Source organism: Paroedura picta, chromosome 6 (genome assembly GCF_049243985.1).
Source record: "Paroedura picta isolate Pp20150507F chromosome 6, Ppicta_v3.0, whole genome shotgun sequence".
In the NCBI taxonomy this organism is placed as follows: domain Eukaryota; kingdom Metazoa; phylum Chordata; class Lepidosauria; order Squamata; family Gekkonidae; genus Paroedura; species Paroedura picta.
The window spans coordinates 78,223,983-78,240,419 of NC_135374.1; the positions used below are offsets into that span (position 1 = coordinate 78,223,983).

Genomic DNA, 16,437 nt, shown 5'->3' on the forward strand with positions numbered 1-16,437 from the left:
TCCCTTCTCCTACTGTTCCTTTTATGCCAAAAAAGGTACTCTTACTATTCCTTGAGACTCTTGCTGCGATAATTTGTGGCTTAAGCACACATGACAGCTTTCTATTCTAGTCTCCTCATCCTCCAACAGGTAATGATTTGGAGAATAATTCCAACAAATTGATCATTCCTGGCCCTAAATATACCTGAGATTTTTTCCTATGCTTTTTAAAAATAAATAAAATGTAAAAATCTAAAAACTATATTTAAAGATGGAAAGGAGTGAAAGTTTCCCAAATACTGTTACAGTTTTAAGGCTGTTGCTACTGGCATTTCTTTGAATCTTGCGGCAAGTAAACCTTTATAGGTTACTCCTTTCACAAAGCATGTGTTAGTACATGGAGACTGAAAACAGTCTTTAAAAACAAGAAAGAATTTAATTAAAAACAAGAGAGAATTCTTAATCAGGGAATAAAATTCGAAGGAAGATTCTTTACAACAGCATGACTAGCTTTTGGGGGAACCGACATTGTTCCAATATACAGTAAACAAGAACTTATTGAACAAGATTTGCTGTTTAACCTGCTGAACCATCAAACCTGAAACAGCCAGAAAAATCTTTTGTTTTTATCAGATGTTTTATGAATATAATCACATCTTTTATCAGAATGGGATGAAGCAGAGAATGCTAAAGAAGCAATGAAGCTCAATTGACAGAAAACTTACTTTTACATCTAGCACATGGAGTTCAACTCTAACAGTTGTTTCGTCTTCTGTAAACATCTCAATTCTGTTCACGTGGCTGAAATCGGCCAGCAGGGCCACCAGGTTTGTTTTGGTGTTTATGACATGGCTGATGCCATAACGTGGCCCCACCAATAATGTGACTTCAGAACGTTTCTCCCCTTGCTGCAACATAGGAAGCACAAAAGAAGAGGAACTTTACATAGCAAGGACTTAACTGAGCATAGATTGAAATCGATTACCATATTTGCTGGAGTATAAGACGACTTTCCCCCCCTGAAAAACATGCCTCCAAGTGGGGGGGGGGGTCGTCCTATACGCCGGGTGCACTTCAGTTGGGATAGATATAGCTGCCCATAGTGGCCTCCCGATGCTCGCCCAGTGCCCATAGTTTAAGGTGACCAGAATTAAGGGATAGCGAGGTGGAGGTGGCGCCCCCCCCCCCCCCGACTGGGCTCACCAACTCTGCTGCTGCCTTGTAAACTCCTCCCGGCTGGGAACTTGCTGGGCCTGCCAAACTTATGTCTGCGTGCATGCCCCACCTTGCCACGGCAGCGACAGGCCCTCCCTCCCACAAAATACTCTGACACGGGAGGGGGGATAGAGAGAGAGCTCCTGAAGGGACGGGCAGGCGAGCCAGTGGTGAAGGAGTGGAGAAGGAGCAGGATGCTGGGGGGGGGGGGGAGATGCCAGCCTCTGCTCCCCTCCCTTCCCCTTTCGCGGTTTCTGGTGTTTTGAAGCCGCCCCCATTCAGGAAGAGAGCACACGCGGTCAGTCCAGTGCTGGAGCCTGAAAGCTTGGCGCGTAGGGAATGCTACTCCTTGCTCTGCCCTCTGCTCATTTGCTCGCTCCCTCTTTGTTTGCAGTTAAATAAGCAGAGGAAACTGTTTCAGTTCAATGCACAGAGGCACCGCCTCTGAGAGAGAGAGAGAGAGAGAGAGAGAGAGAGAGAGAGAGTGAGAGTGAGAGAGTTACCCTCTCCTCTCGCCTTTTTTGGGGGAAGGGAGGTCATCACTAATCTGAGCATAGTTTCTTGCTTTCTTTTCTTTTTTTATGGCTCTCTCTCTTTCTCCCTCCCCCCCTTCTGATGCTCTTTTATGTTTTTTTTGGTGTGTGGAAGAGGGGGTAGTCTTATACATTGAGTATACAACAAACTCTATATTTTGAGTGGAAATGTTGGGGGGTGGTCTTATATGCCCAGTGGTCTTATACGCCGGCAAATACGGTACATTAAACTAAATTCAAATTATGGATCACATTCTATACTTCTTAAAGAAGACAGCTTTCATTGTTTTTTTCCCCCAAGGAAAGACAACTCTATAAGAGAACAAGAGGTGATTACAAGATTATTTTCAAGCCATGTTATAGCTCTTTGTCTGTGTAGCCTCAATATTAGTTGTGCAACTGAGGCTTAATAATTCTTTTAATCAACCATATGCAGAGAATTTACTAAAATGGCTACTAACTAAATATTTGAACAAACAACCTACCAGTAATGTTGCCTTGAATACACGGCCCCCGTATAGGCGGAGATCGCTGAGAAACTTGAGATAGTGTACCTTAGCTTGCAGAGCAGATAACTGAAGGATAAAACAATGACAAGAGAAATAAGAGTGTTAATATTATCAAACAAATAGATTAATTATGATATTACTACCTAGATGAAGGTGATTGGAATTGGATAACCTCAGTAGCAAAGGTAAATATTCTTTAGAGAAATGCCAAAACATCAAAACTACTTCTAGGTCTTCAATTTAGGGAGTCATCGGAATCAGCTCTATTCAGAAGTTTGTACCATGTTATTCAATGGGACTTACTCCCAGGAAAGCCCTGCAGCCTTAATGGCTTATTTAAAATGAGTGTTATTTAGGCCAGTGGTCCCCAGCCCCCGGGCCAGGGACCAGTACTTGTCCATGGATCAGTTGGTACTGGGCCACAGCTCCTCCTCGTCCTCCTCCCTGGCTGCTACCTTGGAGGCTGCCCTGCCACTCTTCCGCCGGCTCACCTTTGGTGCTCTCCAGTGGCTGCCATTGCTGGGGCTCCCCCCTCGGCGTGGCAGCTGCTGCTGGCAACACCCCCCCCCCCAGCGGGCAGCGGGAAGTCAGGGGTGCTAGCAGAAAAGCAATTGGAGCAGGGGCTCAGGCAGTGGCGATGTCCCTCGGCAAAAGACTACCCGCCCCCGGGCCTCAGTAAAATTGTCAAGCGTAGACCGGTCCCCGGTGATAAAAAGGTTGGGGACCACTGATCTAGGCTATTTTGAGACTCTGAAGTTAAGATCTGCATCAGAAACAACCTGGCTGCATCAGAAACCTTTCTTGAAGGGGTTTGTATACAGCAGCCTTTCTTAATTCTTTTTTAGCATTGGGAAACCCCTGAAATATTCTTCAGGCCTCAAAAAACCACAGATAATGCAGAATATAGTAGGGAAATATAGTTGGGTACAACACCTAACTAGAGCCCCTACCCTTCCCAATCCTCCAGGCCTATCATTAGCCATTTTGGGAGGGGTGGGTGAGTCAACATGACCATATATGGTCATAGCACCCAATGAATATTTAACAAATGTAAAAAATATATTAATTAATTAACACCCTCCCATTCAGGAAACCCTTCCAGGGTCCGTCAAGAAGGCCTGTTGTAGAGGAAAGATCTGAACTATAAGATTAGCTACTTCTTCCTTGAAGGTTTTCAGGGATAGATCAGAAATCCTCTCTAGTCAGATGTAGCTGCTTCCTTTTATTTAACTGTTTAGGCCAATAATGTGGTAGATTCTAAAAATAATTTATTTAAAATGCTCTAAATTGTCTGATTTATCATTCTGTAACCATATCCCATTTGGCTCATGCATGTGGTACATGAAATGTGTAAAAATCATATCTTCTTTTCAAAAGCCAATTGTTTCTTACCATTTATTATGGAAAGCCACTTGTTTTTTTAAAATAAATATTAGCGGAAACTGCTCTTATTTCAGATCTGTCTGACGTGGCCCACATGAAGCACTGAGTGGTAATAGCTACATCCTACTCAAGGCAAGAAAGGCAGAACTGTTCTGTGTTCTGGTGTCTCTCTAAATCTCCCTAAGGCCATCATACTAGCCCAAGTTGTTAGCACCAGCTGAAGGATATTGCTCATACATGCCTTAGAACTCCAGGCTATTAGAATGTTTGGTTTACTCTGGAGGTCTTTATATTACCATTCTAAAACATGTTATTCGTTGTTGGCTCGATTTCGAGTAAAGCAATACAGCAACAGGGATTTCATACAGCGATTTCCCTTCTGTTAATGAGCCATCTCTGATGTGCGATGATCATTTCAAACAGTGCCACTTTCCCCTGTTACGTGATCTTCCTCAGCAGTTTTTTAAAATGTTCTAAATGGTGCTGCTATAGAACTAGGTGGGGTTTTTTTTTGTAAAAAGGTAAAGGTATCCCCTGTGCGAGCACCGAGTCATGTCTGACCCTTGGGGTGACACCCTCTAGCGTTTTCATGGCAGACTCAATACGGGGTGGTTTGCCAGTGCCTTCCCCAGTCATTACCGTTTACCCCCCAGCAAGCTGGGTCCTCATTTTACCGACCTCGGAAGGATGGAAGGCTGAGTCAACATTGAGCCAGCTGCTGGGATTGAACTCCCAGCCTCATGGGCAGAGCTTTCAGACTGCATGTCTGCTGCCTTACCACTCTGCGCCACAAGAGGCTCTACACACTACCCTACATTGTTGCTAATTAATATTGCGGGGGAACCAGGACCTCAGGTTGAACCTACACACTAGCCTCTTTAGCTTTTCTGTGCCCATTCTTCTATTTAGCTGGATGTCCTTCAGGCCCATAGCTAAATCTGGATCCTTGGCAGGGTACAGGTAGGAACTTCAGGTCCCCTTCTTTTATTTATTAGCCATATTTATAGACTACCCCTATCAGACCTGCTGTCTTGGGGCAGTTCACAACGTCATAAATACAATTCATTAAAAAGTTAAAAATTAATTAAAACAAATTAAGATACCAGCAATTAGTGATGTCTCCATTGATGTTCCTCTTCCAGGGGTAGCCGATGAGATTGTCTATTAGTGGTAGGGGAGGCCCTTAATGTTGGTGGATTCATTTGCCCAAACAGGCCTCACCCGTAAGACCAGAGGAGGAGCTATGTCTTGCATGCCCTACAGAACTATGCTAGTTCTATTAGGTCCCTGATGTTCTCCGGGAGCTCATTCCACTAGGCAGGAGCCAGGACCAAAACAGCCCTGGACTTCTTTAGGGCTGAGGACTACCAGATAGTTTGTGGACACTGAACACAGCACCCTCCAGGGGACTTATTCAGACAGGTGGTCCCTTAGGTACGCTGGGCTTGGACCACATATGGCCTTAAAGGTTAAAACCAACACCTTGAAGCAAATTCAGAACTCCACTGGAAGCCAATGTAGTTGCTGCAACACCAGTCTTATATGAGTCCTCTACAGTGTTCTGGTGAGGACACACACAGCAGCATTTTGGACCAGTTGTAATTTCCGGATTAGGGTCAGGCCCATATGCAGTAGTCCAGTTTTGAGGTTACTGTCACATGGATCACTGTGGCTAGGTACTCCAGGGACAGATAGGGCGCTAAGTAGCCTGGCCTGGTGAAAATGGAAAAATGTCTGCCTTGCTACTCTGGTGACTTGAGCTTCCATTGATAAAGCATCAAAAATCATGCCCCAAATCCTTGCAGTTGACAGCTGTACCCCATCCAAACAGGGCAAACACACTTCCTGATCTGCTCCTTTCCTTCCTAGCCACAGGACCTCCATCTTAGAAGGGTTCAAGTTCAAGCATCCTTCACTCAGACTCATCATCCTTCGTCTCTTTCTATCCCTAACTTTTTATTCTAGTATCATGATGCCCTTCCTAGGTAAATGATATGCTATCCACTTCTGCATTTGTCCTTAGATTAGATTTATATAGCACGGTATTATGCTTCAGTTTTGCCTCCCACAAAATTGAACAATGACACAGCAACAGTTAACGGTCCTTATCTAGATGTCCTACATAGGCTCACCTGGCCCTCATTTCTCTTGCTGCATTTTGTAAGTTTTTGTTATATACACCTATGGGGAGGATGTGTACAAATGAAGTGCTTATATAAGTGCAATATTTTATGTGTGTGTTTTAATAAAATCTTATTTATCCTTCACGTTCTAATCCACCTTTGATAAACTGGGTCTTCAAATTTGTTTTCAAAAATTGTGAGATCCGGTGAAGTTTCAGCATGAGAGAGCTAAGCATTGGTTTCTTTTTGTCTAATCTATGCCCTTAATTTATAAAGCAGCTCTCAAATAAACCCATAGCTCAAGGTGCACATCTATTAATGTTACTTGTGGAGTCACTGGATCAAGATACTTCTCTTGCCAATATTACAGCACACAGCCGATGGCATGATGAGAAAGACATGTGGTTGTGGCATCTTCTCTGGTTAATGCAGTTCAGAACATCAAGCTGAGAGAAAGCTATTTGCTAGCAATTTTGTTATGAAATGTGAAAGCAAAATGAATGCAGGGGGAGGGAAAGAGGCCTGCCCTTGTGGTTAACTAGCAATTTCCCCACCATTCTAAAGATAAAAGGGTAACTTGGCTAAATTAATTATTTTAATTGTTCTTGTAATATGGCAGTTATCACTGTATGTTGTACAATTTGGCAGTCGCCAAAAAAAAAAAACCCATACTGGCTGCTTATTGCTCTAAAGCTCTTTCCTTCAGATTCAGCTCCTCCTGATTATGAAAATATATTTCTATTAAGATGTAAATGTATTACCTTTTTACCTGGAGGAACTAGGTTTTGATTTGCTTTGACAAGGTGCGAAAGTGCTTTCTTTATGTTCTTCTCTTTCATGCTCTGCAGTACAGCAGATGGAAGAAAAGTCTCCAGTCCCCATTCTTTCCTGGAATAGAAGACATACCTTTAATTGCACATTCTTCTGGAAAATCTATACTAACACGTGGCCACAGAACAGAGAGAATAGCATCCTGATGCAACAATTGGTGATACTTTCCATTGCAGAGACAGGTACTGAAAGGACACTTATTCCATAAAAATATGGGACAGAAAAAGGAAACAGCTAAAGCTAGGAGGAAAAGCCCTCTCTTCTGTGAAGAAAGTCATTCTGAGAAGCACACTTCTTCTGGTTTGGTCTTTCCCCTAAAACTTCCCATAATTTTCTTTTGGGGAATGCAATATAAAAACTCACATCTGTTTCATATATGCAACCATCCACATGGGTAAACAATCAAGGTCAAACTGAGAAAAAGGAAGAGGCTGTGGAAGATGACTTTCCAGCAGAACTCAGCATAGCTGAATCATGCAGTTGCTACCTGGAAATCAGGTACAATGGCTTGCAGAAGTAGTCACCCATCTTTATATTTGTCCTGTTTTCTCACATTACAGCCTGGAACTGTGGGGGAGGGGTTGGGGGGAGCACCCTTTTATCCTCACAACATGCCTACCTCTTTGAAGGTGCAAATTCTTTTTTACTGTGACACAAGCAGTACTCAAGACCAGAAAAACAGTAATCATGACTGTGTAGTAGTATTCATACCCCTCGCTATGGTGTCCCTAAGTAAGATTTCATCTACTTAATTTCAGAACTCACATCATTAATTAATTAGGGTCCACCAGTATGCAGTCCAAGTGGCACATGATCCTCAGCAGGTTGTCTGTATAAATAGAGCTGTTCTGAAAGGCCCCTGACTCTGCAGCGGAACATGAAGATCAAGGAGCACTCCAAACGGGTCAGGGACAAAGAAGCATATGGAGAAGCACAGATCAGGGATGGGTTATAAACGAATATCCCAAACTCTGAATATCTCATAGAGCAGCATTAAGTCCATTAGAACAAAGTGGAAAGAATATGGCACAACTACAAACCTGCCAAGAGAAGGCCACCCTCCCAAAGTCACAGACTGGGCAAGGAGGGCAACAAAGACACTAAGGAGAATACTGAAAGAGCTGTGAAATCCAATAAACAATAATAATTGTTATTATTATGTACAACAATTTCTGTTTTTATTGCCTTGAGTACTGTTTGTGTCACAAGAAAAAATATTTTGCATCTTCAAAGTTTTAGGCATGTTGTAAGGATCAAAGGGTGCTTACCCCCCCCTCCCAACTTTGTTCCAGGTTGTAATGTGACAAAACAGGACAAACACCAAGCAGGGTGAATACTTTTGCAAGCCACTGTAAGCTATCCGGACAAACTTGTTATACAAAGGGTTTTTGCCTTGCACAGTTCCATTTCCAAGTGGCCACCTATAATGGTAAGAGTCAATCATAGGTAAGACAATAACTTTTACATTACTTTCAAAGAATATTTAAGTCATGGACATGGGTTTTTTGTTAAACTGCTTCTTCAGATCAATACTAGTTAGCTTGAAAATAATGGATCAAATAGTGCAGCCCATGTAGTTCCAAAGAAGAGTCTGTTTGAATGGCTGGTGCACTATGGGATGGCTACCCGTTTCCACCACAGAGCACTGCTGCATTAGCAGAAGGGACCTGGGCTGCTTCCACACTAGGGGGGTTTACAGTCTTCATTATTTTGCTAGTAGAATATTTCCTCAATTTGCATTTGCAGTGGAGACAGCGTACTCCAGTATTAGCTGGCTTTTCCCCTTTCACTTTGCCATCAGCCCTTGCTGTCTCTCCACGGTCATGAATCCCCTCCCACTCTCCTTCCGGCTTTTAAATTTTTTCAGGCACATGTGTAGACATTAAGATGAACTGCCTGATAACACAAGCCTTTTGAGTATATTTAGAGAAACGTAAATACAGTCTCTACCTTTCCCCTGCAGTTGTCACTTGCCCGTGAAGCTGAGAGATAAAAAATAACCTTTACAAAATCTAATGGGTAGGTGGAGGAAAGGGGGAGGAGGTGTCCCTTTTCAGTTAAACGGAAGGCATGCAGCCCATTCCAGAGACATTGAAAAGAACTCCCTAGCAATGCATGCAGGACGAAATCTCTTTTCCCCACTAGGTTCTTTTAAAAATCATCTAGAGAAAAAAAAATGGGATGCCAATGGCTGAGACATAAATCCAAAACAATGTCATGTAGAAACAAGAAAAAAGTGCATGAGTTGAGTGGATGAAACAGGGAAATCCTCTGAATGAAAGCAGCTCTGGCATTTTTATGAGAGGGAGCCATGAGGCACAAAGACCCCACGTTCCCCCGCTTTTACTACCTGAAGGAGACTCCAAGCAGTTTACAATCACTTTCCCTTCCTCTCCCCACAACAGGCACCCTGTGAGGCAGGTGGGGCTGAGAGAGCTCTATGAGAATTGTGACTGACCCAAGTCACCCAGCTGGATGAATGCTGGGGACTGGGGAATCAAACCTGGTCCCCCAGATTAGAGGCTACTGCTCTTAACCACTACACCAAGATAGCTTCCTTGGGGGCTTGAGAAGGTCACTGCAGCACCAAGCCATTGTAATGACTGCTGCCACTGCTGTCACGTAGTGTCCTTTTAACACCACAGATAGCTTAAGTGGCAGAGATTTCCATGGAATAGTTCTAGTGATACGTTAAGATACAAGATAGCGCTGGATTAAATTGATTGAACAGACTATCCTACTAAAATGCTTGGACATATGGCTGAACTTTATTTGTTACAACTCTGCCATTAATGGTAAGGTTCTGGACTGAAGTAGGGTTTCATTATTACGGTATGGCGTTTTGCTAACTCAGTCCCCCCCCTCCCAAATACAAACAAACAAGCAAACAAACAACAGCTGGGTCAATTTCTGATACAAACTGGGCTTCCAGTCCAAGGGAGCTGTAACGATCGAGCCACTCCTTGTACCCATTTTATACTTACTCAATGTATTTGAGGGAGATTTTCTGAGTATGTTTCGTGGTCACAGTTGCAATGTACATTTGTAATGCTGCCAGTCGCAGTGCAATATCGTACTTGAGCTCTGGTCCAAACCTCTCCTGAACCACATCATTGCAGCTCTGCCAAAGAACCAGTAGAGGGCGTATCAAAATCAAAAAAAATCTCGGATTTTAAATATAACTACTGCATTATGACTAATCCTCCTCTAAAAGCCAGGCTTATAATTAACAAGACCTGTGACTGCCAGATGAACCATTAATGAATGCTTGAAGACTTCTAAATGAGAAATACCAACAAAGTCCTACACAAAATGTTGATCTATTAATCTAGGGATTGGTAATCTCAAATTAACTCTGCCTGAAGATCAGAATACTGTGGATTTTTCATATAACAAATAATCTCAGGGGGGTTTAACGAAGGCATTTAATGGCAGAACTCCAGAAATCACAAGCAGAGGCTTTACTCTTTTAGTCCCCCTTTCTCTACTGGTTCTCCCAATCTCGCCCTTGTATTTCAGCCAGCTAGTTGGCTAGGACTCTGAATTCTGTAGTGCTTTCGTTTAAAACTAGCATAGCCCTGTTTTATTCTCTCTCTTTTTACAGTTAAGAAACAGTTTCTAGCAGAATGGACGAAGCAAGAGGAAGGTGAAAGCAAGGGAAACAATTAGGGACGTGGAAGGCAGTAAACACTCCAAAAATGACCTGCCAGCTACTGTATTAGCAGCTTCTTTCTCTTCCTATTAAAGGACTACCGGGAAGCTGTCACCGGTGTTATCGTGGTGAGTGTCATGCCAGAGTGATTAGGATCAGGCTGCTGACTCATAATGCTCACTGGACAGTTCTGAGCTAGTCACTCTGTCTGAGCCTAGTCTATCCTGAGCTGATGTGAAGTTAGCAGGGGAGATGGCATGGTTGTGGCATTTTTGTATTTGGAGGGAAGGGAAGTTAAAAATGCAATAAATCAGAACACTCAAGTATTCTCTGTGTTCATATTTCAGGATCACCAACAGCAATCATGTTGTTTTTACTGTTATTTTATCTTGTTTGCAAATATTTGTATTTGGCATAAATGCATACCGAATCTCTGCAAACCTACCTGTACATACAGATACTCAAAGGCAACTGCATCTCTTCGTAAAAGATCAATGGGATCCTTGGGGACAAAGCTAATCCTGAAGAGACATCTCATCTTGTGGGAGATCGGCCGCTGGGTCACCTAGGATAGCAGAACACTTACATATTAGCATGCAGGATCTGCTTTAGGCTCCAGTGAAGTGCAGAAACCTGGAAATGATCAAAGGGACTACTGAATTCAAAAGAAGGAACTGACCACAGAATACAAACTCATAAATTGGTGAATCATATTTTATTCTTCTCTGCCATTTTCAAAAACCCATGTCAGTGTTCCTCTTCTTTTAACCAGTATATTATTTCTTTTGTTTTCATACTACCTTTCAATCCAGAGGCAGGCTTACACAGAATAAATAAAAACACAATTATTAGAGAGTACTTCCATTTCCTCTGGCACAGCAATGGTACAGAGTGGCAGGGATGCTCCCAACCAGTTTCATTCAGCCTTATTCTACTGCTTGCTGGCCACTGAACAGCCAGTTATTTCTCCATTCTTTCTAGCATTAGTATTTCCAGAGGTATTTTACTACAAAGTGATATGTTAATGATGAATAAAATAGGATTTTAATAGCTTTGATATGCCTCGATGGTAAAAAGAGGAAATAAAAAAAGTCTTGGGGTGAGGTCATGAGTCGAGAGCAGAGCATCTGCTTTGAATGTAAGAAGTCCTGTGTTCAATGCCCGACATTTCCAGTTAAAAGGATCAAGGATCAAGTAATAGCTGCTGCCAGTCAAAATAGACACCACATTTTTGATAAATCCGTGGTGTGAGTCAGTATAGGGAAGTTTCATGTGATCTAAATGGCCCCAGATTCAGATCCTGAAACTAGTAGATTAGGGCCAAGTAGAGAAAAGAGGCATTTTTACAAACTTGGGGGAAATGCAAGGCTTGCAGAAGAATCTATGCCCTGGGATCTGTGCCCTGAGGTGCTGGATTGGGGGGGGGTGGGGGTGGAGGGATACAGTATGCAGAGGAGGGCTTTTTTATCTTTTTCATTGCCAGAGTAGGTAGTTATCAGCTTTTATGGTTTTAATGTTATGCACTGGGTTTTATTCTTGACTGTACCACCATAAGTAAATTCTGAGAGTGGCAGGTAAAAAATTCAATAAATAAACCAAATAAAAATATAAAAGCTTTAAAAGAAAACTAGGGTTTTCAAAGAACCCCGTGCTGAGCTACATTGGTTGCTGGTTGTGACCCGGATCTGGTTCAAAGTTTTGGTTTTAACATTTAAGGCCCTTCATGGACCGTGACCCACATATCTGAGGGACCACCTATCATCCTATGCCCCCCCCCCGAGCTTTGCGCTCTGCGGGTACCAACTTGCTTGTTATTCCTGGCCACAGAGACGTTCACCTGGCCTCAACCAGAGCCAGGGCCTTTTTGGTCCTGGTCCCCACCTGATGGAATGAATTCCCGGAAGGGCTGTGGGCCTTGCGGTAGCTTTCGGTGTTTTGCAGAGCCTGCAAGACGGAGCTTTTTTGTCAGGTTTATGCTTGAGGCCAGGGCTGAGAGACGATAAGTTAGCCCCTCCTCTTGCTAAGAAGCAGTTATGACCATCTATGGCGTCTAATTATGGCTCCCTCTCAACTCCCCTGCTGGGTGTCGTGTTGGGGGGAAGGGTAGACGAGTTGCACCACATGTTTTTTCTTTCTTTCTTTCTTTCTTTCTTTCTTTCTTTCTTTCTTTCTTTCTTTCTTTCTTTCTTTCTTTCTTTCTTTCTTTCTTTCTTTCTTTCTTTCTTTCTTTTTCTTGTATTTTTATGTCCTGTATTTAATGTTTTATTGCGATTTTAGTGTTTATGGATTACTATTGTAACCTGCCACAAGCTAGTTCCCAGGAATGGTGGGAAATAAAAATCCAAATGATAACAAAAACATTATGCGTGCCATTTTAAACATGGAAAATCCATGGAAGTCAATGGAAGATGCTGCAGCCAGCTGGTAGGAGGAAAAGGAAGTGGAGGGGAATGGAGAAGGACAAAGTGTTTCTGGAGCCACCATGTGAGACAGGGTGCAGGTGATGGTCTGACTGGCAAAGGAGCAGGCTGGCTTAAAGAGTGGGCAGTGAGGTGAGGCAGCCAGTGGACAGGTGGATGAAGTATCCAGATAAGCCCAGAAGCAGAGGTTGGCGGGCAGGGGGGGGGGGAAGAAAGAAACAATGAGTGGAACAAAGATAGTATGGGGGGCAACAAAGTGAAAGAAAATGCCCATGGGGATGGAAGTGATAGAAGGCAGTGGGGCAGATGGAAAAGAATGGGCTCACCTGCTGTGATTCTTGAATCTGGACCCTGGAATGCAGGCTGAAAACCCCACAAACTGGGACCCTTTTTGACTGCCTTTTGGATTGGGAGTGGGAGGCACCATTTTCCAATGGTGTAGGTCATACAGCAAAGTTGGTTTCAGAGTGTCGTGCTGTGGGACTGCTGTTAAGGTTCCACCTTGTCCCCTATGCTTTATGGCATCTACCTAAAGCTGCTGGGAGAGGTCATCCCAAGATTGGGGCTGAATGGCCACCAATATGCAGTTGATGCTCAGCTCCATTTTGCACTTCCAGCTGATTCCAAAAAGGCTGTGGAAACCATGAGCAGGTCTGCCTTGGAGGCAATTTTAAGATGGGTGAAGGCTAACAAGCTGTAACTTAATCCTGAGGTGCTGGTGCTGGTGCTGGTGCTGGTGGGGGGAGACAGTCTGACTTGGGAACAGGGACTATCTGGTGGGGGTTGCAAGCAGGAGGAAGTGCAATGTTTGCACCTACGTACGGAATTGGTTTGAATGTCAACACTTCCAGTATCTCTGTCTGCATGGTAAAATCAGTAGTAGAAGGATCAGAGATGATCCCAGCATTTAGAGAACCTTCCTGTTTAAAATCATTCCATCTTGCTGTCAGTTCTCGTTGTGGGTGTGATGCTGTAGTGATTCTTAAGAGAACTGTGGTTCAGGATAACTGTGAAAACAGTTATACGTTTACAATTTACTTGACAACCAAAATAAGCTGTTTATTGGAACAGACAATTATGATGGACAGGGCAGGTTCCACCTCTTTGTATGAGTAACCATTGCGAGCTCGTAAAATGTTAGGAAAGGGAAATGGAAAACAGCAGTTAAGAACGGCAGCTGGAGTTGGCAGTAGATCAGTCAAGGAGGGAAAAGGAGAAGGTCTGACTTAGTGGAACTGTGCAAAAAAGGTGATTAGAAAATAGTTGATATGTAACTACAGGATTCCAGTTGCAGGAATAGGACTTCAGTTCAAAAGTTAAATGGAAGTGAAATATTACTTAAGCCTTACTTTTCTGTGCTATGTAAGTACCATAAATAAAATTTGACTTTTTGTTTTGTTTAACCCAATGGGCTGTAAGTCTATGGGGAAGAAGCAAACACATGCAATTTAATATCTTGATCCATACATATATTAGGATATGAACGAGCACATGGGTGGCAATATATGAATAGAACAATGATTGAGCACCCAACACCAACCTCTGTTTGAGTGAGGGCTTCTCATTAAACGCAGCCGAGCCGCCCTGGCTGTGGATGTCAGTAAGAGCGAGGGTAATATTTACCTTTAAAGATAAAGGTATCCCCTGTGCAAGCACCGAGTCATGTCTGACCCTTGGGGTGACACCCTCCAGCGTTTTCATGGCAGACTCAATACAGGGTGGCCTTGCCAGAGCCTTCCTCAGTCATTACCGTTTACCCCCAGCAGCAAGCTGAGTACTCATTTTACCGACCTCGGAAGGATGGAAGGCTGAGTCAACCTTGAGCCGGCTGCTGGGATCGAACTCCCAACCTCATGGGCAGACAGCTCCAGACAGCATTTCTGCCACTTACCACTCTGCGCCACAAGAGGCTCTAAACCTTTACATATATATTTTAAAAGCTTTAGACTCTTCCTAAGCAGCACTACCCATGTTTTCCAGAATAAATAATTTTAAAAATTGAAACCAAGTGGGCAGAGGATCCAGATGCCTACATGAGAACACAGGGGCCGCCTTCATTATCCATCAGGTCTGAAAGGGAAACCACAGCTAACAAGAGCCAGAGAGAGAGAGAGAGAGAGAACACTTTACCCTCTCCCAGCTGGAATTTCCCTTGCAAAGGGGATTTCACAACTCACTTCAGCAACCTAACCTCCCAATGAAAATCACCGGGGTGTGGAAGCAGCCCTAGATCCACCGGTCATTAAGATTTGCATTACTTCAGCTGACAAGGAAGGTGAATGAGCAGAATGGGATAATGCATGCAGAAATGACCATTTTTGTTTGGGTTTGCTCTGCTTTGCAGAAAATTGACTGGGCTGTTAGCATTGACAGCAGGGTCAATGTTAAACATGCAGTTCCTCCCCCATGTCATCTATGCTCTCTCTATAGCAAACCATTTTTCTTATCATCAGACACCGGTGCTTCTTTGGGTCTGTGTTTGTCTAACAACCTGTTGGAAAGCTTGTTTTAAAAAGTTATCCCTTTCCAACACTAATAATGGGAAACATGACTGAATCCAGCAACAGCAGAATTAGGCCAGAACCAAATGCTTCTAATAATCCTCTGGTGCAGCTTCATCTACCCTAATAATCTGATAAATGAAATCACCTAGCAATGTTTTCAGTGTCACCATTTATCAATGTAGATGGGGACAGATTGCGATATTACTAAAACAATCAGGCAACAATCAAGTTTTGTTTGCTTCACACATGAGCCTCTTCCATATTCATGAATGTGGAAGGCACAAGGCAGTTCTCAGACCACCTATAATGCTGTAATTCAAAAGATAAAAGTATAGCTTTTATGTAAAACCCCTTCGAGTAGAACTATGGAAATATATTAAAATATATGAAAAATATAAGCCCCTCTGTGTCTCCTCTTCTTTCCTATGGTATTTTGAAAGGAATAGCTACATATGTCAGTTTACAGATTATTTTTTTAAAAAACAGTAATTATGAGATATTTATTAGGAATAACTAATAGTCCTAATAACTCAGTGAGCAAGCATTTGAACTCTTCAGAACTCTCTAGTATGCAAGAAATAAAAATGAAGGTGGTGGAAAGAAAAAGATGTTTTATGTCTTACATCACTATCACATCGTGGCGATTGCAAAAACCCTGCCCCCTGGCATCACTATAAAATGTTTTTTAATCAAAGGAGGAATCAGTTTGACAGATTATTGGGCATGGATAGAAACACCCCAATGTCCACTCACACTCTTCTGCCCTCTCTCCTGACTGCCCTCTTGCCTCTGCCAGCCTGGGGGCACTACTCCAACGGCTGGGCCAGGGAAAAGGCAAGGGGGGCCGGCCGGCAGAAGGACCACAGCTGTGGGCTTCCCTGATGACTGAGCAGCTATCCAGATCCCCTCACCTGCATGCAGAAGGAGAGTCCATTTTACTTCCTCATTAATGCCCCACTGCCAGGGAGGCAGGAACATTATGTTCCGTTGACAGAAATGCCTTCAGTGAGCAAAAAAGTCCCCCGTTCCCAGTGCCATTTCTGTTGGCAAAAATCACAAAGGAAGTAAACCTGAAGCACCTTCTCCTCCCCTCCAGCACTTCCTGAGAGTGTTGAGTGAAAGAGTGTTCTTTAAGATGAATTTCTTCAATATATGTCTGAGTGTGAGTTGGGTCACACACCTGTGACCTCCTCTTCCCTGTGACCCAACTAGTTTTGGCTTATCATGTAGTTTGGCTGTTTGATACGGAGGGCATCTAATGTGTGATAGTCCTGATATCAGGAGTCTA

The 16,437-nt window shown here is 43.2% G+C and overlaps 1 protein-coding gene and 1 long non-coding RNA gene across 6 annotated transcripts in view; one reads left to right on the forward strand and one right to left on the reverse strand.

Annotated features, from left to right (window-relative positions):
* The window catches only part of LOC143840128 (uncharacterized), a 28,908-nt gene extending 18,178 nt beyond the window's left edge, over positions 1–10,730 (forward strand). The window contains exons 2-3 of the long non-coding RNA XR_013232038.1: positions 6,591–6,755; positions 10,178–10,730. This is a non-coding gene — a long non-coding RNA (uncharacterized LOC143840128). The remainder of the gene's footprint in view (positions 1–6,590; positions 6,756–10,177) is intronic.
* Positions 1–16,437, reverse strand: part of FRMPD4 (FERM and PDZ domain containing 4) — a 373,615-nt gene that overhangs the window by 10,932 nt on the left and 346,246 nt on the right. For all 5 annotated transcript variants that reach the window (XM_077343239.1, XM_077343240.1, XM_077343242.1 and 2 more), the window contains exons 9-13: positions 10,671–10,790; positions 9,558–9,694; positions 6,504–6,630; positions 2,213–2,302; positions 705–887 (exon numbers count right to left, since the gene is read on the reverse strand). In XM_077343239.1, coding sequence (XP_077199354.1) covers positions 705–887; positions 2,213–2,302; positions 6,504–6,630; positions 9,558–9,694; positions 10,671–10,790 — 657 coding nt within the window. The remainder of the gene's footprint in view (positions 1–704; positions 888–2,212; positions 2,303–6,503; positions 6,631–9,557; positions 9,695–10,670; positions 10,791–16,437) is intronic.